A 23,124-nucleotide genomic window follows, 5' to 3' on the forward strand; every position below is an offset into this window, starting at 1 on the left:
TCTACATAAAAACGAGATTTCTCGTTGCCAGTACGCAACGTGTTAATCTCTAAAATCGATCGACTATTCGCCTCCTCTGAGAGCATATCCTATACGCCCTAACGATGCAAACGGGTTAATCCAACGTTGTCCAACTTGCGGGTTCAAGGAGGCCCTCCGCAGGAGTTCTAGGGTTAACAGGGCGAGGGAGGATAGCATAGGGATAGACAGACAGAGGAAGCGAAGGGGGAGGTTCAGACAACCGTGAAACGATTCGACATTAATTCTTTAGTGGAGCGTGACACTGTTTCGCAGGAGGCTCGCGACCGTGTTCCGAGATCAAAGACGCCCATGGGAAAAGGGAAGGATAAGTCGGCGAAGCGCGAGCAGGCGGGCAATAAAAGGTCCGCGAGCTCGAAGCCGGGCACCGGCAGACGGCGGACGCCGAGCCGAGGAACGAGGAGCAGGGACAGCTCGAGACGCGGTAAGAATCCGCTCCAGGAACAGTCGGCCCGAATAGAATCGAAGGACGTGACGGCCGAGCGGAGGGAAACGTCGCCAGCCAATTCGAGCCGGGCCCCGAAGTGGCTCGAGATCCCTGATACTCGCGAGTTCGATTAAATTACGATGAATCACGGGCCGGGTTACCAATGAAATTCGAAATAACCTTAGTCCGAGAGCATCCCGGTCCTGCGATCGCAAAGAAATTGAGGAGACGATTAATGTTGCAGGCCGTGAGACGGTTCCGAAGGAGATCAAGGATGTCACCGACGCCATGAATCAGTATCGCTCTGACCTCTCCGCGATCCTGGACGTGATTCGGAATTGGGATCCTGTTAAGAGGAGTCTAGTCAGTGTTACTTATACTTTGGTTCTTTGGGAAACTGATTTTAACCGGTTAACTGTGTTTGAGTATACGCGTCGAAAAGATTGACATGATACTAGGTCTTTGAGAGATGGATTCCTTATTTTTTCACATAAACGTGTAATTCTTCTTCGTTTCGCTTTGGTCTTTCATTAACACGTTGAACACTTCACGATTTCATAGAGCAAAATACACAAAATGGAAAAAATACAATATTAAATCATTTGATTGAATTGCGTTATTATTATCGCACATTCATCTAGCTGAACGTGTTAAAATGTACTTTACGCGCATTCGTCCTGCGTTCGACGAGTACACGCTCCATTTTTATTTTATCGCAGAACGTGAGATTTTTCCAACTGAATTCCACAGTTAACTGGTTAAAGGAGATCATTTGTGATTATTTCTTTCTGTTACATTAATTTTGTTGATTTAGGAGTTGCCCACGGCAAAATCTAAAGCGTCCAAAGGCGATAGATCTAAAGATGGAAGCACTGTTGATAACCAAGTGAGGATATTGCTTGGAATTGTATATTCTGGATTATGGAATATATGATACATATAACAGTAATCTGTGAAATATATTGTTCAAAATCTTGTAAATACAGGCGCAGAACAGGTTTCAGATATGGTACGTGAACGCTAGTGATCCCTGGCAACGTTCAATGTACGATGCGGTAGTTGCGCAAATGGCTGAAAACGCTTTGGCAAAATCGGCCCTAGGTAATGTATAGGTTACAGTAGGCTTTTTTGAAATTGTAAGAATACGAAATTACTATAAAAGAGACGGGAAGTTCTAAAGATCTTGTACATTACCGATGGAAATCTTGTTTGGTTCTTTTCCACAAGAGGAAGCAGCGCCTCGACCAGACCTCGTCCCCAAAGTCTACTCCGTTCTAACATCGAGGAACATTCGGAAACGTAGTACACAAGTCCCTGGAAGTATGTTATACATTTACCAAACTGCACATATTAATTTTAGGCGAATGATGACGCGTTAAATCAATTTCATCCTCACTTATCAACGTATGCAATCCTTACTGCTGAAACGACTAGTTTCAATTTCCTTTTATTCTAGAAATATTGATATAAAAATATGAAATATCTGAAACGATATTAAAAATAAATTTCACTCTGTTATACTGTTTTGCTTTGGTTTTTCATTCAAATCCACCCTAGATGCGCCGTTTGAAGAGCACAAAATTCACTTACTAATTTCATTGCACATGAGAAATTTTTCAAACTAAATTCCTCAGTTAGATCCAATAGTTTGAGCTAACTCGAGCAAACCTATCGGTTCCCAGACGTTTACGAGGTGGTCTCGATAACTCCGACGCCGGAAGTCCTCTCGATCAGCGAGCTGACGCACGTGACGGAATCCAGCGCGCCGGGAAGACGCACGGGAACTCGAAGATCCGTGAAAAAGCAGCGGCGGAGGTCGTCGAGCAAAACGGAGGAGCGAAGATCGTTGAGCAAACTAGACGACCGGTCGTTGAACACGTCGACGATCGAAAGCAGAGACGCAAACAACGCCTCCGTCGCGGAGAGCGTCCTAGAGGAGCCTTTGAAGCCGCGATGGATCCTCCAACCGAACGACGCGCAGAGGTTCAAGGTCCGCTTCCAGCCTACGGAAACCGGTGTCTACGATGAAATCTATGGGATCACCATAGCAGACGGAAACACCACCTACGAAATGAAGATCAGTGGCGTTGCTGATGTGCCGACACTTGACATGAATCCGCAGGCGATTTTCGACAAAGTAAAATGAGAACGATCGGTTAATAAGCTTGTTCTTGGAAGTAACGATATAACGATGACCGAGTCTGAAAGCGCAAATAGCAACTAATTTCGCAAAGTCGACGCTGTTAACCCTTTGCACTCGAGAGTTGCCAGGTGATTTGATACAGAAAAATTATAAACTTTGGAATTTACCATTAACTGTATACTGCATCAATACGTGAAATATTGAAAGAAAATAGCTTTAACTAATTTGTGTGTGATTTCTTGATAAGTTCGTTTTAAAGAATCTTGTCCACATCTAATTAGGAAGTATAGAATATTACAAGTGAAAAACTTTCGAGTGCAAAGGGTTAATAGAATCAAGGGATCGCTAAATTGCAACCGAGAAATCGTCGATATTCAGATTTCTATAACTTTCGAACGACAGGTGTTACAATATTCTACTTGTGCTTGTTTCAAAGCATGACATATCTACTTTCGCTGTCGATAAACCTTGATTGTCTATAATAATTATTCTTTATGTAAAAAATGAATAAGCTAACATACTTTTTCGTTTCCAAAATTATATAAATTCAAGCTTCAAACATCTCCAGCGAGGTTAAAAAATTTTTATGAAGGCCAAATCCATCGTAGTCTCGAATATTGGAGTCTCTCCTTTATAAAGACCTATGAAATTGTAATGTAAGATTTTTTTTCCGTCACATTTTGGTAGTTTGAAACGTGTACCGCGAGCGTTGAAATTCGCTGTATCGCTACTTCCAGTTATATCTTCGTCGTAACTTTGACATGTCAGTTGAATACTTCACAGGTGACGGACACGACCGACAGGCCGAGTGGTCCAGCATACTTTTTAGACCGCGGTATTTATGATTTCGGATCAATGCCAGTCCTGCCGAAAGATAAGAGGTGCGTCAGCGCCGATTGCCGAATCGGGGACGTCTCGATACGGAACTTTTTGAAATCCGTAGCGGGAAGTTCTCGCTTTAAGTGCTTCTCGTAGTTAACTTCTGGAACTCGCGAGCTACATTTGCATCTTATCTGCGAGCAGGCCCTGCCGTCGCGAAGTCGAGCTCAAGTTCCGCAACGTTTCGCAAGTGGAGGCGGGGGTGAGCTTCTCGCTCGCGGGAAACAACGACGGCTGCTTCGCCGTCCGACCTGAGAATCTGTTTATCGTTGTGCGTTTACAGTGACGATGCTCTTCCTTAATTATCGCGGATGCTGCTTCCGATAGGTGGCATTCGAGCAAACGAATCGGCACGATCACCGTGACGATCAATCAGAAACATATTGGAAATGGAATATGTAAAACACTAATTTCTTCACTCACCTTATGATAGATCTGTGTTTCATTTTTTATTTGAATATTTCATTATTATTCTTTATTTTATTTTATTATACTGACAGTAGTCTCTCGCAGAAGCTGGAAAATTTCATAATACTCATTTGATGTAAATTGAATGTTATTTTTCTATGAGTTATTAATGTTCAGCGTAAACGTAAACATAGGATAAACAGAATTCTTCCTTCTTACTAGTAAATTATGAATGCTAAAGTGATCCAAGTTACGAAAGACGGTTTAATACCTCCAGCTGGAAGTAGCATCCGATTTCCTCTAAAATTGAGCAATTGTCATAACTACTCAAACCCGTACAGCCAGGAGGTCAAGGAATCCTGACGCTATCAGCCATTGCCACGAAAATCGGTACCAACTCCGCAACTCTATATCTCTGCATAAAGAATAATCCCAAAGCAGAAGTGTTGCAAGTAATCTCCACAATTATCACGAGAGGAACCACATCAAAGTAAAAATTCACTTGTGTATAAAATCCCGTAGTTGCAAAGCGAAGGCGCGAAGCTGAACGTCGAGCTGGATCGGAAGCAAATTTCTTTCGGCAACACGCTCCTGTACCGACGGGAGTTCCAGGCATTGACGATTCGGAACAGAAATGGCACCGAAATCCTCTGGTGTTTAGCGCCGGAGGAGCCGCTTGATCCTCAGATCACGTTCGCGCCTGATCGAGGCGAGATTAAACCCTGGGACGAGCGGAAAATCGAATTCTGCTATCACGGTGTCACTGTAACGCATCTTTCTCACGAAGGAAACCGAAAGACACCGCGGCTGAATTTCCCTGGCGTGCGCGCGGGTCATACGGAGAAACTCTTTTTTACAGGTCGGAGCGATCGAGATGCAAACGATCGTATTCGAAGCGTTTTTACAAGAGGATCAGGATCCTATTTTCACGGAAACGATCCGTTTATCGGGCCAGACTTACGATGTAGCTGTCGACATCGATCACGCGAACCCGATCAATCTGGAGAGGATAAAAGTCAACGCCCCGGCGAGCGGCCTGTTCACCATGAAAAATCGCGGGGACTACGAAGTGCAGTTTGTGTACGGAACATTTCTCTTGCGGCGTGGAATCTAATACTGTTTCGATTTTGCTGGAATTACTGAATGAATCAAAATGGCCCGTTTCTGATTTATTTTCAATTTTCAAAGAAACAAGCTTTTCTTAGATATGATTAAATAAGTTGATTTCGTAATGTAGAAATTGAAATTCAATCGAAATCTTACTAAGATTATTATTATTATTATTATTAAGGTCTAATATTGAATTGAAAATTTTATGAGGTGTGAAAATTAAGTATGGCGCCCCTCGAGTGCAAAGAGTTAATATTAGAATTACTAAGATTATTATTATTATTATTAACTCTAATGTTAACCCTTTACTCGAGGGGCGCCTTACTTAATTTTCACACCTTATAAAAATTTTCAATTCAATATTAGACCTTGTGTAATGTATCAACACATAAAGCATCGAAGTAAAATAGTTCTGTCCCTTAATTTATAGAAGATAATCAATTGTGTTGGTTATGAAAAATATCGTTGATATTTAATCAGAAAGTAATGAATATTTTTAATGAAAAATATTGTTAAACGGTTAATATAGGAGATATAAAAATATTCACAGAGTCATGCTGGAGGACGACGAGAAATTATCGAAGCTGAACGTGCCCGTGAACTTGAAGATGAACCTTAAGATTCGACCGGTTTCCGGTACCATTCCACCGGACAGGGAAAGAGTTGTCGAGGTCCGTATCTTGGAAAATAAAAAATTTCTGAAAAGAATATAGTAATTCGTTCCTTCAGGTGGTTATTGTGACGAAAACTGAACTGACTCTCAGGAACGCTCCGATATTGAAGTGCCATTTAGTGGATACGCATAGAGAGGCCGTCATCGTCGCTGAAATTCCTCTAACGGTCTCCCTGGACGCCTATTACACTCGGTAGAGAATATCGCTGATCGCAATCAGTCATATATCCTGCATTCAGAGTATTCGTGATTCGTATGCATGACTCGCAGTGTCATCGCAGATTTCAACTTCACCCGTATCCGTCGATGGACTTCGGAACGATGGCCATCTGCACGGAGAAGACCATGTACCTGAACATAGAGAACACAGGGAAATTCCCATTGCATTACACCATACGATTAACTGGCAAGCATCCGTCGATGTTGTATCTGAGACAGACGACAGAGGATTCACGCAAGAAGAGAAACTTGACGGCGAGGACCGTCGCGTCGAGAAGCAAGAAATCCGTGAAAATTAAAGCGACCGACGTTAAGTAAGATATAAATTACTTAACCCCTTGACGTACTATTTAGTTTCGTTACCAAGCTCGTGTAATATTTTACTATCAATTTGTAAGATACAACAAAATTCTGCATTCTAGTTGAGGTGGAAATTTCATTTGAATACAACACATCGATAATGGCAAATTGGTTCTTGTTAAATTAGTTTACAAATGTTCATCGCGAGTCTCACTCGTCATCGTACGGCAAGGGGTTAAATGATTCATCGGTTACTGGAGAATTTTTTGGTGAGTTCTTTGACTCTGTTCAGAAAAGACGAGCCAGCTGATTTGAAGTTGGTAGTGGGTCCTATGACGATAGAGAAAACTGAAGGAGACATCGACGTGGGACAGACGGACACTATCGCTGTCGTTTGTTACCCAGAATTCGTAGGCTCGCAGGATGAACAGATCATGGTCCAAGTAAACGACAGTATACCGGAAGACAGCGATGGGAAGATTGTTTCTCTGTCGGTGCGTTCGTCAGTGCCGTGTGTCGATTTCGAGGATCTAGACTCGATGTTCCAAGAGAATCACGTGGTCGACCAGATCCAGGACTTCGATTGCCCCAAAGAGGTTCTCTTGATTCGTTTAAGGAAGCATTTGTTTATGAATGCTTCAGATATTCCATTTACCTATGAATCTAAACAATTTAATATAGTAAAAAGAGCATAGAGGTGAGAACGATAGAAAAAGTAAAATTACAAAATCGAATTCCTCATTCTATTTCGTAATTTTACTTTGGACTTGTGTTCTACATATCTATAATGTTACATTAATATGGGACTAGCAATTTAACGGTAGATTAAAAATCCCTCGTTAATGTAAAATTCTAGATATGTAGTTACAAATTTTGGTTTGATGGATGTTTAAAAATATATCAGTATAATCATCGACACTCGCGCTTCTGGTAGCTGAAATTTATCCGGCGTTCAATGTGTTATTATCCCTTTGCACTCCAAAAATTGTAAAAATTGTAAAAATTGTAAAATTCCGTATTTAACATTAAGCCTTGAGTAATCTGTCGATACGTGAAACGTGGAAATAAAATACCATTGTTCCTCTTACATTGTGAATAGATTCCTCGTTAAGTTAGTTGAAAGAATATTTCTAGTGACAAATTTTTCGAGTACAAAGGGTTATAATATCTAAGATAAAACATTTACAAGGCAGAGTTTTCCTAACAATTCCCCTATCTCCGAACCAAACTTCTCATTTTACCAGATCGGTCCACACACGGTGTTCACGCGCCAAGAGAAATGCCTCTACTTCCGGTACGTCTGCGTGTCAACCAGCCACGCGACGTGCTTCAAATTGTACAACCGGAATATAGTTCCAGCGGACGTGCAGGTGCTCTTCGTTCAGGACTCCCTGACACCTGGCACGGCTAAGCCCGATACGTTCGCCGTGGATCCGGAAGACGAACGAATTCCGCCAGTCAGCTACAAAACGTTCAGAGTGTCTTTCACGCCGAGCATGATAGGGGTTAAGCAAAATTGTTCTTCGAGTGTGTCTTCCGGAGTTTCGAAATTACTGTACCCTTGTCAAACATTTGCAGACGTTCCGAGGAAGGTTGGAAGTGACGGTGCTCCTGCCCCCTCATCTGGCGGACGAGAAGCTGCTCGTCAACCTGCTCGGCGAGTCCTGTGTACCGGAAGTGGAGATCGTAGAGCCGGCGCACGGGAGACGCGAGAAGGTCACGTTGAATTTTGCTCGTACGCTGGTTAATGAAACATGCTCGAGACGATTCGCTGTGGAAAATGTCGGATTCATCAAGGCTAAAGTCATTGTCGAGATCGATGAAGATAAGAACCTCTTCAGCTTCGAAGCTTGCCCTGACACGCAACGTTTGCTGCAGATTTGGAACGGTAGTTGCGACGGTGAACATTCAGACTTTGTTCTTAGCGTTTATAAATTTAATTCAGTAAACTGATGTAAGATTTATTTTTAATTCAACAAATTTTTATTGTTTCTCCTACGATACTAAATCTATTTTTAAAAGATTAAGAATGAGTTTTAACGCTTGCATTTGTATCTTGCTTTAGAACCAAATGACAGGTGCACAGTGGTTCTCCTAATGCCAGGAAATACGGCACGCTTCAAAATAAGATTCTCACCGATTGAAATAGGAAAATACTCTGGAAAAATTTGCCTGTTCATTGTTGATAATCCTTATGAGAATCTGGTAATCGACGTTCAAGCAGAATCTTATATGGAACCAATTGTCTTCGAGGGTTTAGAGTTTGAGGACACCAAACGTAGATCTAAGGAGTCTTCCGAACTTGTTGTTAAAGGACGAAAGTTTTCGTCGAAACGAAGTTCTCTGACGTCCGGTACACTATAAAATAATATTCTTATAATATAATATTAAAGAATGTAATATAAAAGAAAAAAAAATATATAATATATAATATATATATTTAATATTTTATTAATATTATATCTTTCCTTATATTTTTATTTTTTATTTTTTTATTCTTAGAATATTCTTATTCTATGATATTTTAGTAACGTTCACTTCGATTTCTGTTCAAATCAATCTCAGGTCGTATTGGTTCAGCATCTACAGAGTCCCTATCCTACGTCCTTGATTACGGTCTCTGTTTCGTTGGCAAGATATATAGAAAAACGTTCAGGATCGCCAATAAATCCACGGATAAATGGTTCCGATTCGAGTGGAACGCGCATCCTAATCTCGTATTCGTGCCATCGATCGGACACGTCAAGAATCAGACGTGCAAGGAAATCGTTGCTACCTTCCTGGGAACGGAACCCATTAATCACGCGAATGTTAGTGCTTGCACGGGCTGCTCGCCTCTATCATTATTACCATTGTCGTCCGTTTCGTCAGACCCGCATCGAATGCATCGTCAGCGAGATCAGCATCCTCCAACCGAACAACGAAGCTGCTTGGGATGATAGACAGACGGAAGTACGATGGGAAACACTGCATCCCGATCTCCCGGAACAGCCGAAGAACACCGAGGTTCTGGCCAAGAAGACTGTGCAACCTGCTCCTGAACCTATGGCAGACGTCGTACCTGGCAGCAGCAAGTGCATTCAAGTTTTACTCAGTGCAACGGTCGCATTCTCTGAGTATTCATGTCCTGTGAAGGATATTTATTTCAAGGACACCCTGATGTTCCAGGTTCTCTATTCTTTTATGAGTAGCTTGATCTATATGTAAATACAATTTTTGAGAACAAAATTGGAACAGGATTACGATAGGAAATGGTTTTTCCTAATAAATACAATATGCAATTTGATATTTGGATGTTTGAGTATTTTGGTATTTGGGTATTTGGGTAATTGGGTATTTGGGTACTTCGGTATTTGGGTATTTAGATATTTCGGTATTTGAACATTTGGACATTTGGCTATTTGGGTATTTTGGTATTTTGGTATTTTGGTATTTTGGTATTTGGGTATTTGGGTATTTGGATATTTGGATATTTGGATATTTGGAAATTTGGATATTTGGATATTTGGATATTTGGATATTTGGATATTTGGATATTTGGATATTTGGATATTTGGATATTTGGATATTTGGATATTTGGATATTTGGATATTTGGATATTTGGATATTTGGATATTTGGATCCTTGCATATTTGGATATTTGGATATTTGGATCCTTGGATATTTGGATCCTTGGATATTTGGATCCTTGCATATTTGGATATTTGGATATTTGGATCCTTGGATATTTGGATCCTTGGATATTTGGATCCTTGGATATTTGGATATTTGGCTATTTTGGTATTTTGGTATTTTGGTAATTTGGTATTTGGGTATTTGGGTATCTCGATATTTAGGTATTTGAGTTTTCGGATATTTCGGTATTTTGACATTTGTGTATTTGAACATACATTTGGCTACTTTTCTGTTTTATTTGCAAGGTCCAAACAATTTCAATCCATACAAAATTGTTGCAGACCAGAGAGTATACTTTCACATTCTCGAATCCGGGACTGGTAAACACGACGTACGCCTGGAAGATAAGTATGGACGAGCAATACCCGAAGAAGCATATGGAAGACAGCGCGAACGTGACTTCCAGGCCGAGGACCGCTGAGAATTCTCTTTCCCGGCCGAATTCGAAGTCGTTCCGTGGCATTTTCTCCGCAACAAGTGAACGATCGCGTTACAGGGACTTCGACTGGCACGGGAAGAGCGGCGGGGACGCGGGGGATTTATTTTCACGGCGATGTACCCCATCCTTGTCCGGTGAGATTCGTGTAGCCTGCTCAAAGGGCTCATAACTCGTGAGATCCATCGTTGCAGGCACGTTCGAGGTGAAACCAGCCAGCGCGAGGCGGTCGGACCTTTTCAGCAGCGCTGCAGGATTGTCGGAACGGACCACCGACAGCTGGTTAGAGGGTGACGATCTACCGTTCGCGATCCATCCTGAAGAGGGATCCGTTCCTCCCCGAGGATCCGTCGAGTGTACGCTGAAATTCTCCCCCGTGGACGTGTTTTATTACAAAGCCTATCTCACGTGCAAGTACGCTATCGGATCGCTGCTCGGTTAAACGAACTCGGTAAAAGTCGAGCGATTTCTTAAGGACACGAATCGTTAACTGTATAAATTATCCAATTTTCTATAACGTTGATATAATTAAACATAATATTCTATTTAAATTATTATAATGAACATTGCACGATGATACATTCCAATACAAAAATGATTCGTCGGATGAACACGAAACCGAAAAGCTGAGAAGTCAAATTGAACTCGAATGAGTTAACTCGCCATTCCCAGTTAATTAACCCTTTACTCCGTAGGCGCCTCTCAGTCGCCAATTGATTTGACACAGCAACATTATAAAATTTGATATTTAATATTAAACTTCGCACAGCATCAACATGTGAAATATTAAAATAAAACAGCCTCTTCAATTCATGTACGATTTCTCGTTAAGTCGATTTGAAAGAATGTCGTTGGTATTTCATTAAAAAATCTTGAGTACTTCTAATGAAAACTGGAGCGCGAAGGGTTGAAACTATTGTATTTAAATATCATTTCTCATTTGTAAAGCAATGCCACACAGAAACCTGTTAGACATTCGTACAACAGTATTGCGGGTATACATTAGACGAATTATCAGAGCAGACTTCTCGAGAATAAACCTTCAGTCTCCGAGTATAATGACACGTTCGACATACTCCGAGTCCCCAGTTGTTAATCCACCTAATTCTTCCACGTGTCCGAGCAAATGAATTCCCCTGTAAAATAGAGCCCCCGGTGTTTGACGCTTTCAACAGAATGGAGAATCTCCACCCGGAGCTGGCAGAGTTGTCGATCCCAGTCGCGGCGAGAAGTTTATTGCCGTATTGTCATTTCGACGTGGAAGAGAGCGACTACGTAACCGCCGGCAGACGGGACCCGACGATGCCCGGCCCGCTGGGACGCGAACCGGAGGATCCCGCTTTGTGGGAAAATATCAGGGTAATCGAATTTAAAGTGGTCGGCGTCGGCGGGACTCACGTCAAGTAAGTGTGGCACGTAGAACTGCCGGTAGCCCGTCGGTTTTAATGAACTTCGCAACAAATTACTGCGGTCCCATCTGCATTCGCCGCGGAAACGCCGGAAATTCATTAGAATGGGAAATCGTAGCTACCTGGATTTTTTAACGATTCCGTTTCTATTGAATTTCCTGGAATGTAAAGTTTCTTGCGTGGTTTTCAGAACCGCGACGCGTTCGAGGAGACTTGACGGTAGATTTACGGAACCCCTCGATTTGACGGATATTGAAGTTTAACATTGTTTAGTGATAGTTTGAGTCGACTTTGATTCGAGCAATTACGCGAATGCGCATTGCGATGATCTAGTTTCGAAGCTACAATTTTCTCGATTTCCTTTCGAAAAAGCAGTTTTCGTTTGGATGATTTTTAGAAGCTTTCATTTAATTAATCCAACGACGGACGACTATCGTTTCTCCTGGACGGACCGAACGCTTCACCGAGTTGACAAGATGCCGAATTTCCATTGCACGGTCCCCCAGGGCGTCGCGGAACGCGGGAAACAAACTGACCTGGCGTTCACGTTCTTGGCAGAAGAGGTCGGCGTCTTCGAGTCCTTCTGGCTCTTCTCCATCGAGAGGTATAATTTGGAATGCCTGTTCCTGCTCGTCGGCATCGTCAGGGAGCCCTTGGTACACTGCCTCACGGTCCACGTGAAACTGAAACCAACAATCTTAGGTAGATCTCGCACACTCTTGGTACGAAACTTCTTCTCCTTCGAGAAGATAGTCTCTGTAGGAGACCTTTTTCTCTTTCATTAACAATCACACATTAAGTATAAAGTATTGTGGGTATGCATGGTCGAACGTGCCTGTGGGTAGCTGGTGGCGCCTTGCGACAAGATGGCGCCGGTTTGTTTTGAGAAAGATGTGTTAGTGTAGTGATAGTATTTTGTGTAGTCCTTATAATTACCAATAATTTCGTTAGATATATATATATATATATATATATATATATATATAAATAGTTTATTATTTATAAGTATATAAGTTCAATAGTTTTGTTATTTATAAGTATATAAGTTTAATAGTTTTATTATTTATAAGTAGTTAGAAAAATATATATGTGTACTTTCAAACTTTAGGCTGATGCAGCTAACATGAGACGCGCACTGTAGCTTATAATAATATTTTACGTGGGAATATTATCGAATACCGTTAAATAAAATGTTTAATCCTCCATAACTTCCAGAACACAGCGTCCAAGAATCAATTCGACTACTGAACGACGAAGCCTTCGATATACCATTCCGAATACTAAAGGAATCCCTATACTCCGAAGGGAAATTCCAGAAACTCACAGTGATTCCGATGACTGGAACCCTAACCTCGAAGAGCGAACAACTACTACAGTACTCCTGAATTCTTATATCATTAACACGCTGAATGCCGGATTTCACCTAACAAAATACCTATACAAAGTCCAAAAAATATCAAACCATTTACTTGAGCTGCATTATCATTATTGCACGCTCACTGCATCGTGTCCCGTTATTAACCCTTTGCGGTAAAATGACGGAAACAGGTCGTCATTATTTTTCCGTGTCAAACTGTACAGTAACGAGCTACGCTCAAACAACTAAAATTACAAATTACATGTTTTTAATGTACAAAATCTGTGCAGTTCCTAATTAAGAATAGATTGTCACAATACTCAGTAGTACTTCGCCAGATTACTTTCAATTAATATTCCTTCAACCCTTTGCACTCGACAATATTTTTCATTAAAAATATTCATTTTTCTGAGTAAATATTAACGATATTTTTCCCAACTAACACAATTGATTATCTTCTATAAATTAAGGGCGAGAACTATTTTACTTCGATGTTTTACGCGTTGATACGTTACACAAGGTTTAATATTCAATTGAAAATTTTATAAGTAAGGCGCCCCTGGAGTGCAAAGGGTTAATCAACAAAACGTAAATCATAAAATGGAACACGTTTCCTTTCATAAAAACAGAATGCTCTTACCACGCGCAATTTTTCACGATTAATCGTACCGGAAAGGGTTAACGACGTAAAAAGGTTCTCAAATAATCGTCGTTTAGTGAACTGAATAACAGCGACTCGATCCAGGTAGGGGTTACCGGTGACTCCCGCGGCATTCAGCGTGTTAACTGTGGCCGGCGGCCATTGATGATAAAATTCGCAGCAACGAGCCCACGATTTTACGCGCGAGATCGCGGCCAGAATGGCACGACGAGATCTTTTAATTCGTCCGCAGGGTCGAGTACCATCCGAGTCGGGTCGGCGAGTTCCACTTCTCCATTCAGTGCGCCGTGGGGCTGATGAAAGCTCCCCTCACGGTTTTCGTGACCGCTTCCGCCCACGAGATCGTCTCTTCGGTTTCCTATTCCGTCGCGGCCGGCGGGATTGTACGAGCCCGCGAGGACGCGGGGAACGTCGTCGACCTGGGCAAGGTTCGCAGACGTCCCTTTCAGATTCAAACGCGGCTACGCGCGCCGTGGAATATCTCGTTCATCGTTTTCAATTTGCACGGGACGTATCTCGGGGAGATCGCGCCGCGACAGAATGGAACGCGATGTTTTATTGAAATATTCCCTGATTGCGATAAGCGGAGTGTTTGAATTCGATTTCTTCCTTGTTACGGCTATCGGGACACTCCGGAGGAGTATCCTTTGAAGCGGATTCGTTAGCTTACGAATATTCGATCGCGGTGAATGGAATGTTTCACCCTTTGTCGACCGAAGTTTGTTGGAGTTTTGAAATGTTAGAATTAAATATTAGTCGATATTTTGGGAGATGAAATTTTTATGTTTGGAATACTAAGTAGCAGGCGGTAGGTAGTTTCCACTTCTATTGTTTAAGCAATTGATATATAATTTAACCCTCTGTGCTTAACCCGTACTGCTCTTGGTTTCTCACTTTGAGGTTCGCGTCGACGTTAGTTCCTTCAATTACAGCTTCATATGTCTCTATTTATTTATTCAAGAATATTTGGGAGTCATTGAAATGTTACCTTTAAATGGTACAATTGTGATACTACAAATAAATATAAAAAAAATTGTTAAAACAGGTAGAGGTCGCAATAAAATAGAACGTCGAGTCTGACTCGACATAGGACTGCTAAGGGTTAAAGTACTCATCCCTTGGAGCAGAGTGATTCGTTAGCTTCATTCACAGTTGATAGTGAACGTGCCAGTCGCCGTGGAGTTCGACATCCGTAATTCCAGCAAAATGACCTTTTATTATACCTGGGATCTGGGTATGACGCCGGAACTCTGCACCAGGAACGCCTACAGCGTCGAGATGCTTCAAAGGGCAGGACACGTGGCCAGCGAATCTCGTTCAACCTGTAATTTAGCGGTCACGACGTTGCAGAAAACTGTGATCAAAGATCACTGCGTTACCCTGAAGGCAGGTCGACTGAAATCCCCTCGTCGTGTAAAATTGCTTCGAGCGAGTATAACACGAATTAATTACAGATTAGCAACGGCCCGACATATCGGTTCTTACTGAAAGCCACCTCGAAGAAGATGGCTGTCCAGTTCAGCTTCGACCGCCACGACTTCGGCTCGTGTTACATTCAAAATGCAAATGGGATATTCCATGCAACAGAACTTCGAGTGACGAACTCGGAGAACAAGCCTGTCATGTGACGATCTTTGGTTGCTCCTTTAACGCTAGGTTTACGGAACGCGTCGGTTTGACTTGTATCGAACTTTATAGACATCGTTTGGAAAAGGTTCACAACGATTTTAACACTAGAACTGCCGAGCAATACGATTAATATGCAATTCCCATAAAAATTGTAACAATAGATTATTTTCAGTTTCTGACATTCATTATAGTACTGAAATGAAACTATTCATTTTCAACATCATTTCGAATATTCAATGCTTCGAAGATACCAATCATTGCTAAACAAAAAAATCGAAACCAGTCATTTCGAATATTCAATGCTTCGAAGATAATAATTGCTTAACAAAAAAATCGAAACCAGTCATTTTGACTGCTACGTAGTTCTAGTGTTAACCCTTTGCACTCGAAAATACTTTTCTCAAGAAAACAATGTCACAAAGTGACAATAAACTAAGTGACAGAACCATTTCATTTCGACGTTCCATGTGTTGATACATTATAGACAGTTTAATATTGAATTTGAGATTTTATCATTTTCTTAGGTCAAATCAAATGGCGAGGCAAAGGCTTAATTAATACAATTATATGAATGTATATACTTATTGACTACTTTTAAACATAGTTTGAATTTTATTATTTATTTATTGTGCAATCGGTATAATATTGATACATTTAAATATGATTGAAATTAGAGGATTCGCAAGATCCAAACGAACATTTTCACTTTTCCGAAGACCATAAATTGTACAAATGTCTGTAAACCTAGTAACTCTATCGCGTGATTGTTGTATTAATTGGAAATAATTTCGATGCAGACTTGAATGCAATTACGAGGACCAACCGCATTTATCCGTCGACTTGAACCCGATCTCCGAAGCAGTGGCAGCTCGATCGACGGTCGTTATACCGATCATTTTTCGAGCACTGAAGGAGGCGAGGTACCGCGAGTGCTTAATCTTCAAAATCAACTCGAGGAACGAGAAGAGAATAGTTATTACCGGCGAAGGAATACCATACAGGGCAAGTATTCATCGCGGAGCCCGACGATCGAGTTTGTTAAAACTTCGGGGGACCGTAGGAAAACTTGAAACGGCTACTTAATCCCCCGCCGAGAAACTTTACTCGGCGGAAACTTAGCTAATTTAGTTTCTTGAAAATGTATTTTTCAACCTTTTTTTCTTAACCATTATAACAGCGTCACACGCGAAAAGAAAGAATGCAAGAGAAAGAGGAAAGTAAAAGGAAAAAGAATCAAGCAACACGAAGAATGCAATAATTATTATTAACCTTTCAACTGCGCGTTTCTCAAACGTGAATGTTAATAAAACCATAACTCGAGATGAACTAGATTATTATAATAAACATTGCGCAATGATACATTCCGATACAAAAATGATTTGTCCGATGAACGCGGAACCGAAAAGCTGAGAAGTCAAATTGAACTCGAATGAGTTAACTCGTCATTCCCAGTTAATTAACCCTTTGACGCCTCTCAGTCGCCATTTGACACAGCAAAACTGTAAAGTTTGATATTTAATATTAAACTTTGTATAATGCATCAATGTACGAGATATTGAAAGAAAATAGTTTCTCAATGCATGTGAGGATCATTCCTCGATTCATCTGTATCTCTTTAGAAAATATTGAATATTTCCGGTAAAAAGCTTCCGGAGTGCAAAGTGTTAATATGTAGTCATCATAAAAATTTCTAGATTCGATTGGTAAATCCCCGAGACACGTCCGTGGATCTAGGCACCGTGTCGATCGGCAAAATCGTCCAGAAGAAGGTGTCAGTGGTGAACGAGGGTTCGGCGGTACTAAACGTGAAATTCGATCTGACGAAAAATCTGGCCGCCTATGAAAAATACCGTGACCGGGAGAAATTTTGCCCGGCGTATCAACCCAGCGAGGACGTGCAGGGAATAGATAGAGCCTCTGTCATAGAAACGAAACGCTCGTGGACCGTGGACACGGAGCTGCAGACCAAAGAGCCGAGGCTCTCGGAGGTTCTACAGGTGCAGCCGTCGTCGACCGTCGCTTTGCACCCGAATAAAAAGGTCGATGTGACCGTGAGGTACAAGCCGACGTGCAGAATGAGAAGATTCACGGGAAATGTGAGCGTTCAGACGTCTTCCACCATTTTACCGCTGTTCGTGGTACACGGAAGCTGCGTCGGACCGGAATTCCGGCTGAACGGGACGTATTTCTCGCTTGGAACGATCGTCGAGGGCTGCACGGGCAAGGCTAAGGTGGTGCTGATGAATACCGGGGACATAGGCGCGAGGTTCTTCAACATTATTAGAGATTTCTTTCGTTTACCACTAAAACTACTGATCAATCGAAGTGATTTTTTCCAATTTTTCTGTTGGAACTCTAAGAGTCATTGAGATTTCAATTAACACTAGAACTACATAGCAGTCAAAATGACTGGTTTCGATTTTTAGCAATTATTGATATCTTCGAAGCATTGAATATTCGAAATGATTTTGAAAATAGTTTCATTTGAGTACTATGATGAATGTCTGAAGAAACTGGAAATAATCTATTGTTAGAATTTTTATGGGAATTGTGTATTAATCGTATTAATCGGTAGTTCTACTGTTAACTGATGATTCAGTTTGCATATTATTCAATCAATTTCTTTAATAATTTCTCAAAGAAGCATCTGATAACCTTAATTTAGGAATGAGTTAGTTTGACCCGTAGTAATTCTAGTGTTAACACACTCGTGACATAATTTCCCAAAATTTATCAGCGTAACGTAGGACTACATTATTAGCACTCTACTAAAAAAATTGAAAATAACGTAATAATACATCTCTAGCATTCTACTAAAAGAATGAAAAATGACTCGAGATTGCGTTACGGGTATTCAGCTAAAAAATGTCACGAATGTCTCGAATGTGTTAATATAAAGGGAGACAGCTCGCGGCATTCATACGAAAATCAGCGCACGATAATTAATTTAGATTTAAGTGGAACACGTCGAAATTGCCGGCGGATTTTACGATCAGCCCCGTGTCCGGCTATTGCTCCCCCGGAATGGATGTCAACTTCGTTATCAAGTTCCAACCCTCTCGGCAAGGCAGTTTAATTGAGGGTGTGGTGAGTGGACGACCCCGTTTCCCGTTCCGGCGTACAAATATTTCGAGCAATCTTTTAATTACAGCGTCTACATCTCCCGCGAGACTCCTACAATTCCAATTAATTAACCTTGTTCACCGTGGAAGACGATTTAACTCGTCACCTGTATCCTTCTTCTGCTATACGTCGCCTTAATTATTCACCGACGGTTCTTCGATCCGATTCGATCGTGATATCTGCATTAAAATCGAATTTTTTGTATTCATTTTTTTGTTAGTTTATTCAATTATCTCTAAAAGAATTGATGTTTCTTCATTTAGATCTGTGAATCAGAGGCTTTACCCTTTGCACTCGCGAGGTGACCCTCAGTCACCATTTGATCTGATTTGCAAAATTTTAAAGTCTTATATATAATATTAAGCTTTGTATGATACGTCAATATATGGAATATTGAAATAAAATAACTTTAATTAATAAGAAAACATATATAAGATTAAGAAGATAAGATTAATAACTTTAATTAATAAGAAAACATGTATAAAATTAAGAAGATAAGACTAATAATTCAATTAATAAGAAAACATATATAAAATTAAGAAGAAAAGGTTAATAACTTTAATTAATAAAAAAACACATATAAAATTAAGAAGAGTTATTTTATTTGAATATTCCATATATTGCCGCATCATACAAAGCTTAACATTATACATAAAACTTTATAATTCTGCAAATCAGATCAAATGGTGACTGAGGGTCACCTCTCGAGTGCAAAGGGTTAAGTCTTCAAAGAACATCGTCTGTATCTCTTCGAAGAATAGTGAATAATTCTAGTAAAAACTTTCGAGTGCAAAGGGTTAAATAGAATTAAAATACACATTTATATAATCTCGCCGATCAAAATCGACGCAAACGTATCAAATAATGCTTATAAAATTCAGTACGCGTCGAATCGACGGGTTTCGTAAACCTAGCGTCAAATCCGGTCATCGCGCTAACGATTTCTCGCAAAGATCTGCTCGAACAATCTCTCGTTCTAAGGGATGAAACTTTCGCGACGGTGTATTCCAGGCGACAGTGGAGATCGAGAAGTATGATGCCCTGAAGATAAGGGTCACCGGTAGCTGCTGTAAACTGCCAGAACCAATCGAGACTGTCGTTTTCGCCTGCATAGTCCGCCAGCGAGAAACGCGAGCCATGACGATCGCTAACGATACAAATTTACCTTGGAAACTGATCCCCGAAGTGACCGGCAATTATTTCTCGGTCGATGAAGCTTTCCACGTCCCTGCGAAAGGATCTGGCTCTTGCCTGATCACTTACGCACCCACAGTCATGAACACCGAGGATACTCAGCACACTGTAAAATATTCTCAACTCACCGATGATCGGTTTATTCCATCTTGCTATTTTTTCCAGGGTACGCTGTTGATTAAATTACCGGACGAAGCGAGTCCCTTGGTGTACTCCCTTCGAGGGAACAGCTTGCCCCCGCAGGTCTCGGCTAGAATTCGCAGACAATTCCCCGCTAAAACGAAATTCACCGAACTGTTGCCTGTTCACAATTGGCTCGGCGAGCAGCAACGATTTCGCTGTAAAATCGAATCGACGACCAGCTCTCTACAGTTAAAGGTGCGACTTTAACGCGTTCGTTTCAGTAGCAAGCTTCGTTGCTACCGTGTCTTATCGAATGCAACGAATCGTCTTCGTAAAATGCGAATAAAATTCAAGTCGCGTCAACCATGATGATTTTACACGCAGAAATGCGTAAAAGTAAATCCTCTTCAAGCTAGACGTAAAATGTTAAGCGTTTCAATTAGCGTCAATTCGTGAGACGATCTCTCCATCCCTAATTTCGTCTTTCCGTCGCAGCGAATCCCGTTCCACGCGTTTTCCGGCAACGACAGAATCGATGTTCCGCCCAGCAGCCATCGGGACTATCGCGCGGTGTTCCATTCTTTCGAGGCGCACGTTTTTCGCTTCAAGGTACCATTATAGCGATCGAAAATTCCATCTAGAAACGGAACGTCCTCGCAGCGTTGCTGCCTTTTCATTTTTCCGGGCGAATCCAGGTGACGTTCAGCAACGAGGACGGCGAGTACCAGTTCTACGAAATCGAGTACGACGTGACGGAACCGGAAGTCCTCGAATCTATCAAATTGTCGACCCCCGCACGGTCGCGAGCGTGTTACAGTTTAAAGCTGGAAAATCCGCTGGATCGAGACCCGATTACTTACACGGCGGCGTGTCGGCATCCTTTCGTCGCGATCCACGATGTGCCGAAGATCGTGCCGCCTTCATCGAGCGTACGTTGTAAATGACTGAAACAAGCTCGTTAACGCGTTGACTGCCATCGCGATCAATATATTTAATAGTTTCGATAATTTCTTCTTCATTTCTCCATGATTACTTTATTTTATTAAACGATCACACCTTTTCTCCATTTCCCTGCAAGTTTGACCTTGAATGACCTTCAGTCATAGGTCGTTGAATTCGTCTTGAAACGCACTATTTGACGGTGGATAAAAAATGTGTCGTTCTATTTAAAAAAAGAGAGTTGACCTTCACCTCACCTCGGAGTGACCATATTCGACTGTAACGCTTTATAACTTCCACCCTGTATATGATGACCTATGTAAAATAAATATATCTAACACTCTGAGTAATCAAATAACAATATAAAGTAAGCATCGCGATACCAAATAATTAACCCTCTATAGGCCCATGTAACTTTGAAGTCAGGTATCAGTATACTGGCATCTTGTTGATTTATTTCATTTTGCACTCAAAGTGGCGAATAAAATGAAGTAATCATGAAGAAATGAAGAAGAAATTATTGAAACTTTAAATAAATTAATTTTGTACTACATAGATTTTGTTATAATCGTGAACAAAAATTCGGCCCATAGAGGGTTAACAATCGTTTCCATACATCTTTGCTGCGAAAAAACAAGTAACGCGCAACGCTGAAAAAGCCAGTGGCAGTCAACGCGTTAAAATTCAGCGGATTAGTTCCATCCCTCGCGGTTCGAAATCGCAGTTACCGTTAAAAAGCTCGGCGAGTTTATGTTGCGAAACGTGAAATCGCAGGAACACGTAACCGTGGAGTTCCATCCGATGCTGCAAACCGAAGAGACGGTCGTTAAGCTCGACGTTTACTGCGAGGAACTCGGTCATTTTCCGTATGAATTAAGATTGAAGGCCGCTACGGCGTTTCCGGAAAAAGTGACCCGCGCGAACGCAATACTTGGCGCCTCTTGCACGTTTCCGCTTCTCGTGGCGAACGGCACCGCGAGCAAAGCTGAATTTACGATTCAAGTATGATCTGCATGAAGTAATATTCTCTTCTTCGCTGTGAACAATAAACAATTCCCGGATAAATTGATTTAACCCCTTGCCTTATAAGAACGCGTCAGACTCGCGGAGATTTTGACGAATATCGACATTGCGAGATGAAATGTCCATATTTAGAAAAGTAAGTCGCAAACAAATGATTCAATTATTCAAACAGCAAGAGAAAAAATTAACAAAAAAATGTTTAATTTAAAATTTTTTTTTCTTTTTCAACAACTCTTTCTATTATTTAAGCAATCGATGTATAAATTAACTTCATCTGCTGGAGGTTTCGTATATTTCGAAGAATCTTCGTCCGCAAAGGGTTAAAGAGAATTTGCAAAGGGCAAATATTACAATCCTTTTGAATTCAAATATTATTCTTCTGTTATCAGTAATTATACTTTAGAGTATGCCTAGAATTTTTCTCTTTTTCCGACAAATTATTAACGGCAAAGTAGTTGTCATAGTTGAGAAATAAATCATACGGCAAGGGGTTAATCCTTAGACGACATATTCTCAGATTCTAATTTCCGGTTAGATAGTAAAAACCATACAGTTTAACTTATTAATGATAAAATAATGAATTTATTTTAAAACTTCTCACAAAAGTACCTTCGCAATTCCAAAAATTGTAAAATACAAATTTTCAAGTGGTTCAAATTGTTAAGTTATATTTTACACTGATTTCTAGGTGGATAACGACTGCTTTGCGACACGAAAACAGATCGAAGTATCAGAGTTTAGTAAGGGAACGATAGAAGTCACTTTCGAGCCGTACTGCATCGAAAATGTAGCTGCCACGTTAACCGCCTCTTCGAGGACTGCAGGAATCTTTGTGTAAAAGAATGAATGACGGAAGATAAACGGATAATTCGATAAATTCTTCCAATTCCTTTGTAGGTTTCCTTTGATGGGCACCTCCTCTGTGCCAAAACCCTGCGGACCGTACATCGTCTCGCAGGAGTCACCAATATTGATACGCTTCAAGAATATTTTTAAAGAAACTAAAACTTTCAACTTCGTCGTTGACGTTCCCACAAGTTTCGCGGTTGAAACACAGTCGGCTACTTTGGATTCGAAAAAAGTAGGTTTCGAATGAGTCTTCATAATATTATGAAGATTCTTCAATTAAATATTTTTTCTTTTAGCACATCGATATTAAAGTGAAACTAATTGGTAACGAAGAGAAGGAAATTATGGAAAAGTATCCAGTTGCAGGAAAGCTTCTGATATATTGTACTGATCGCGATCATTCGCATATTAATTGGGTATATTATTTAAGAGGAGTTTTCGAGTGAAATAAAATTAATTAAATTGTTTTTTTAATTGTTATCTGAAACGTGGAAGAAGTATATAGAT

At 40.8% G+C, this 23,124-nt stretch overlaps 1 protein-coding gene across 1 annotated transcript; it reads left to right on the forward strand.

Moving 5' to 3' along the window:
* The first annotated feature begins 330 nt into the window (after positions 1 to 330).
* On the forward strand, positions 331 to 23,063 carry LOC116429279 (hydrocephalus-inducing protein). Its single transcript, XM_031982045.2, has 36 exons — positions 331 to 463; positions 711 to 829; positions 1,281 to 1,352; positions 1,453 to 1,567; positions 2,149 to 2,603; positions 4,238 to 4,348; positions 4,419 to 4,661; positions 4,756 to 4,976; positions 5,557 to 5,677; positions 5,736 to 5,872; positions 5,961 to 6,212; positions 6,491 to 6,794; positions 7,443 to 7,703; positions 7,777 to 8,098; positions 8,264 to 8,551; positions 8,788 to 9,008; positions 9,070 to 9,366; positions 10,156 to 10,447; positions 10,505 to 10,724; positions 11,486 to 11,713; positions 12,117 to 12,421; positions 12,935 to 13,094; positions 13,970 to 14,165; positions 14,890 to 15,123; positions 15,192 to 15,361; positions 16,164 to 16,368; positions 17,061 to 17,632; positions 18,318 to 18,453; positions 19,501 to 19,791; positions 19,849 to 20,061; positions 20,302 to 20,415; positions 20,502 to 20,735; positions 21,520 to 21,747; positions 22,457 to 22,602; positions 22,666 to 22,849; positions 22,914 to 23,063. Exons 1-36 carry the CDS (start codon positions 331 to 333, stop codon positions 23,061 to 23,063), a joined length of 7,950 nt encoding a protein of 2,649 aa, XP_031837905.2.
* Positions 23,064 to 23,124: the final 61 nt, after the last annotated feature.

The sequence above is a fragment of the Nomia melanderi genome, chromosome 3 (genome assembly GCF_051020985.1).
Source record: "Nomia melanderi isolate GNS246 chromosome 3, iyNomMela1, whole genome shotgun sequence".
Taxonomy (NCBI): Eukaryota; Metazoa; Arthropoda; class Insecta; order Hymenoptera; family Halictidae; genus Nomia; species Nomia melanderi.

What these genes read in the sequence shown, in the direction of transcription:
- LOC116429279 (XM_031982045.2), top strand. Translation starts at nt 331, where the DNA reads ATGGGAAAAGGGAAGGATAAGTCGGCGAAGCGCGAGCAGGCGGGCAAT. An exon ending in TCACGCCGAGCATGATAGGG is followed by an intron (nt 7,704 to 7,776) that starts GTTAAGCAAAAT and finishes AAACATTTGCAG; the next exon opens with ACGTTCCGAGGAAGGTTGGA. An exon ending in GCAGTTTAATTGAGGGTGTG is followed by an intron (nt 18,454 to 19,500) that starts GTGAGTGGACGA and finishes GGTGTATTCCAG; the next exon opens with GCGACAGTGGAGATCGAGAA.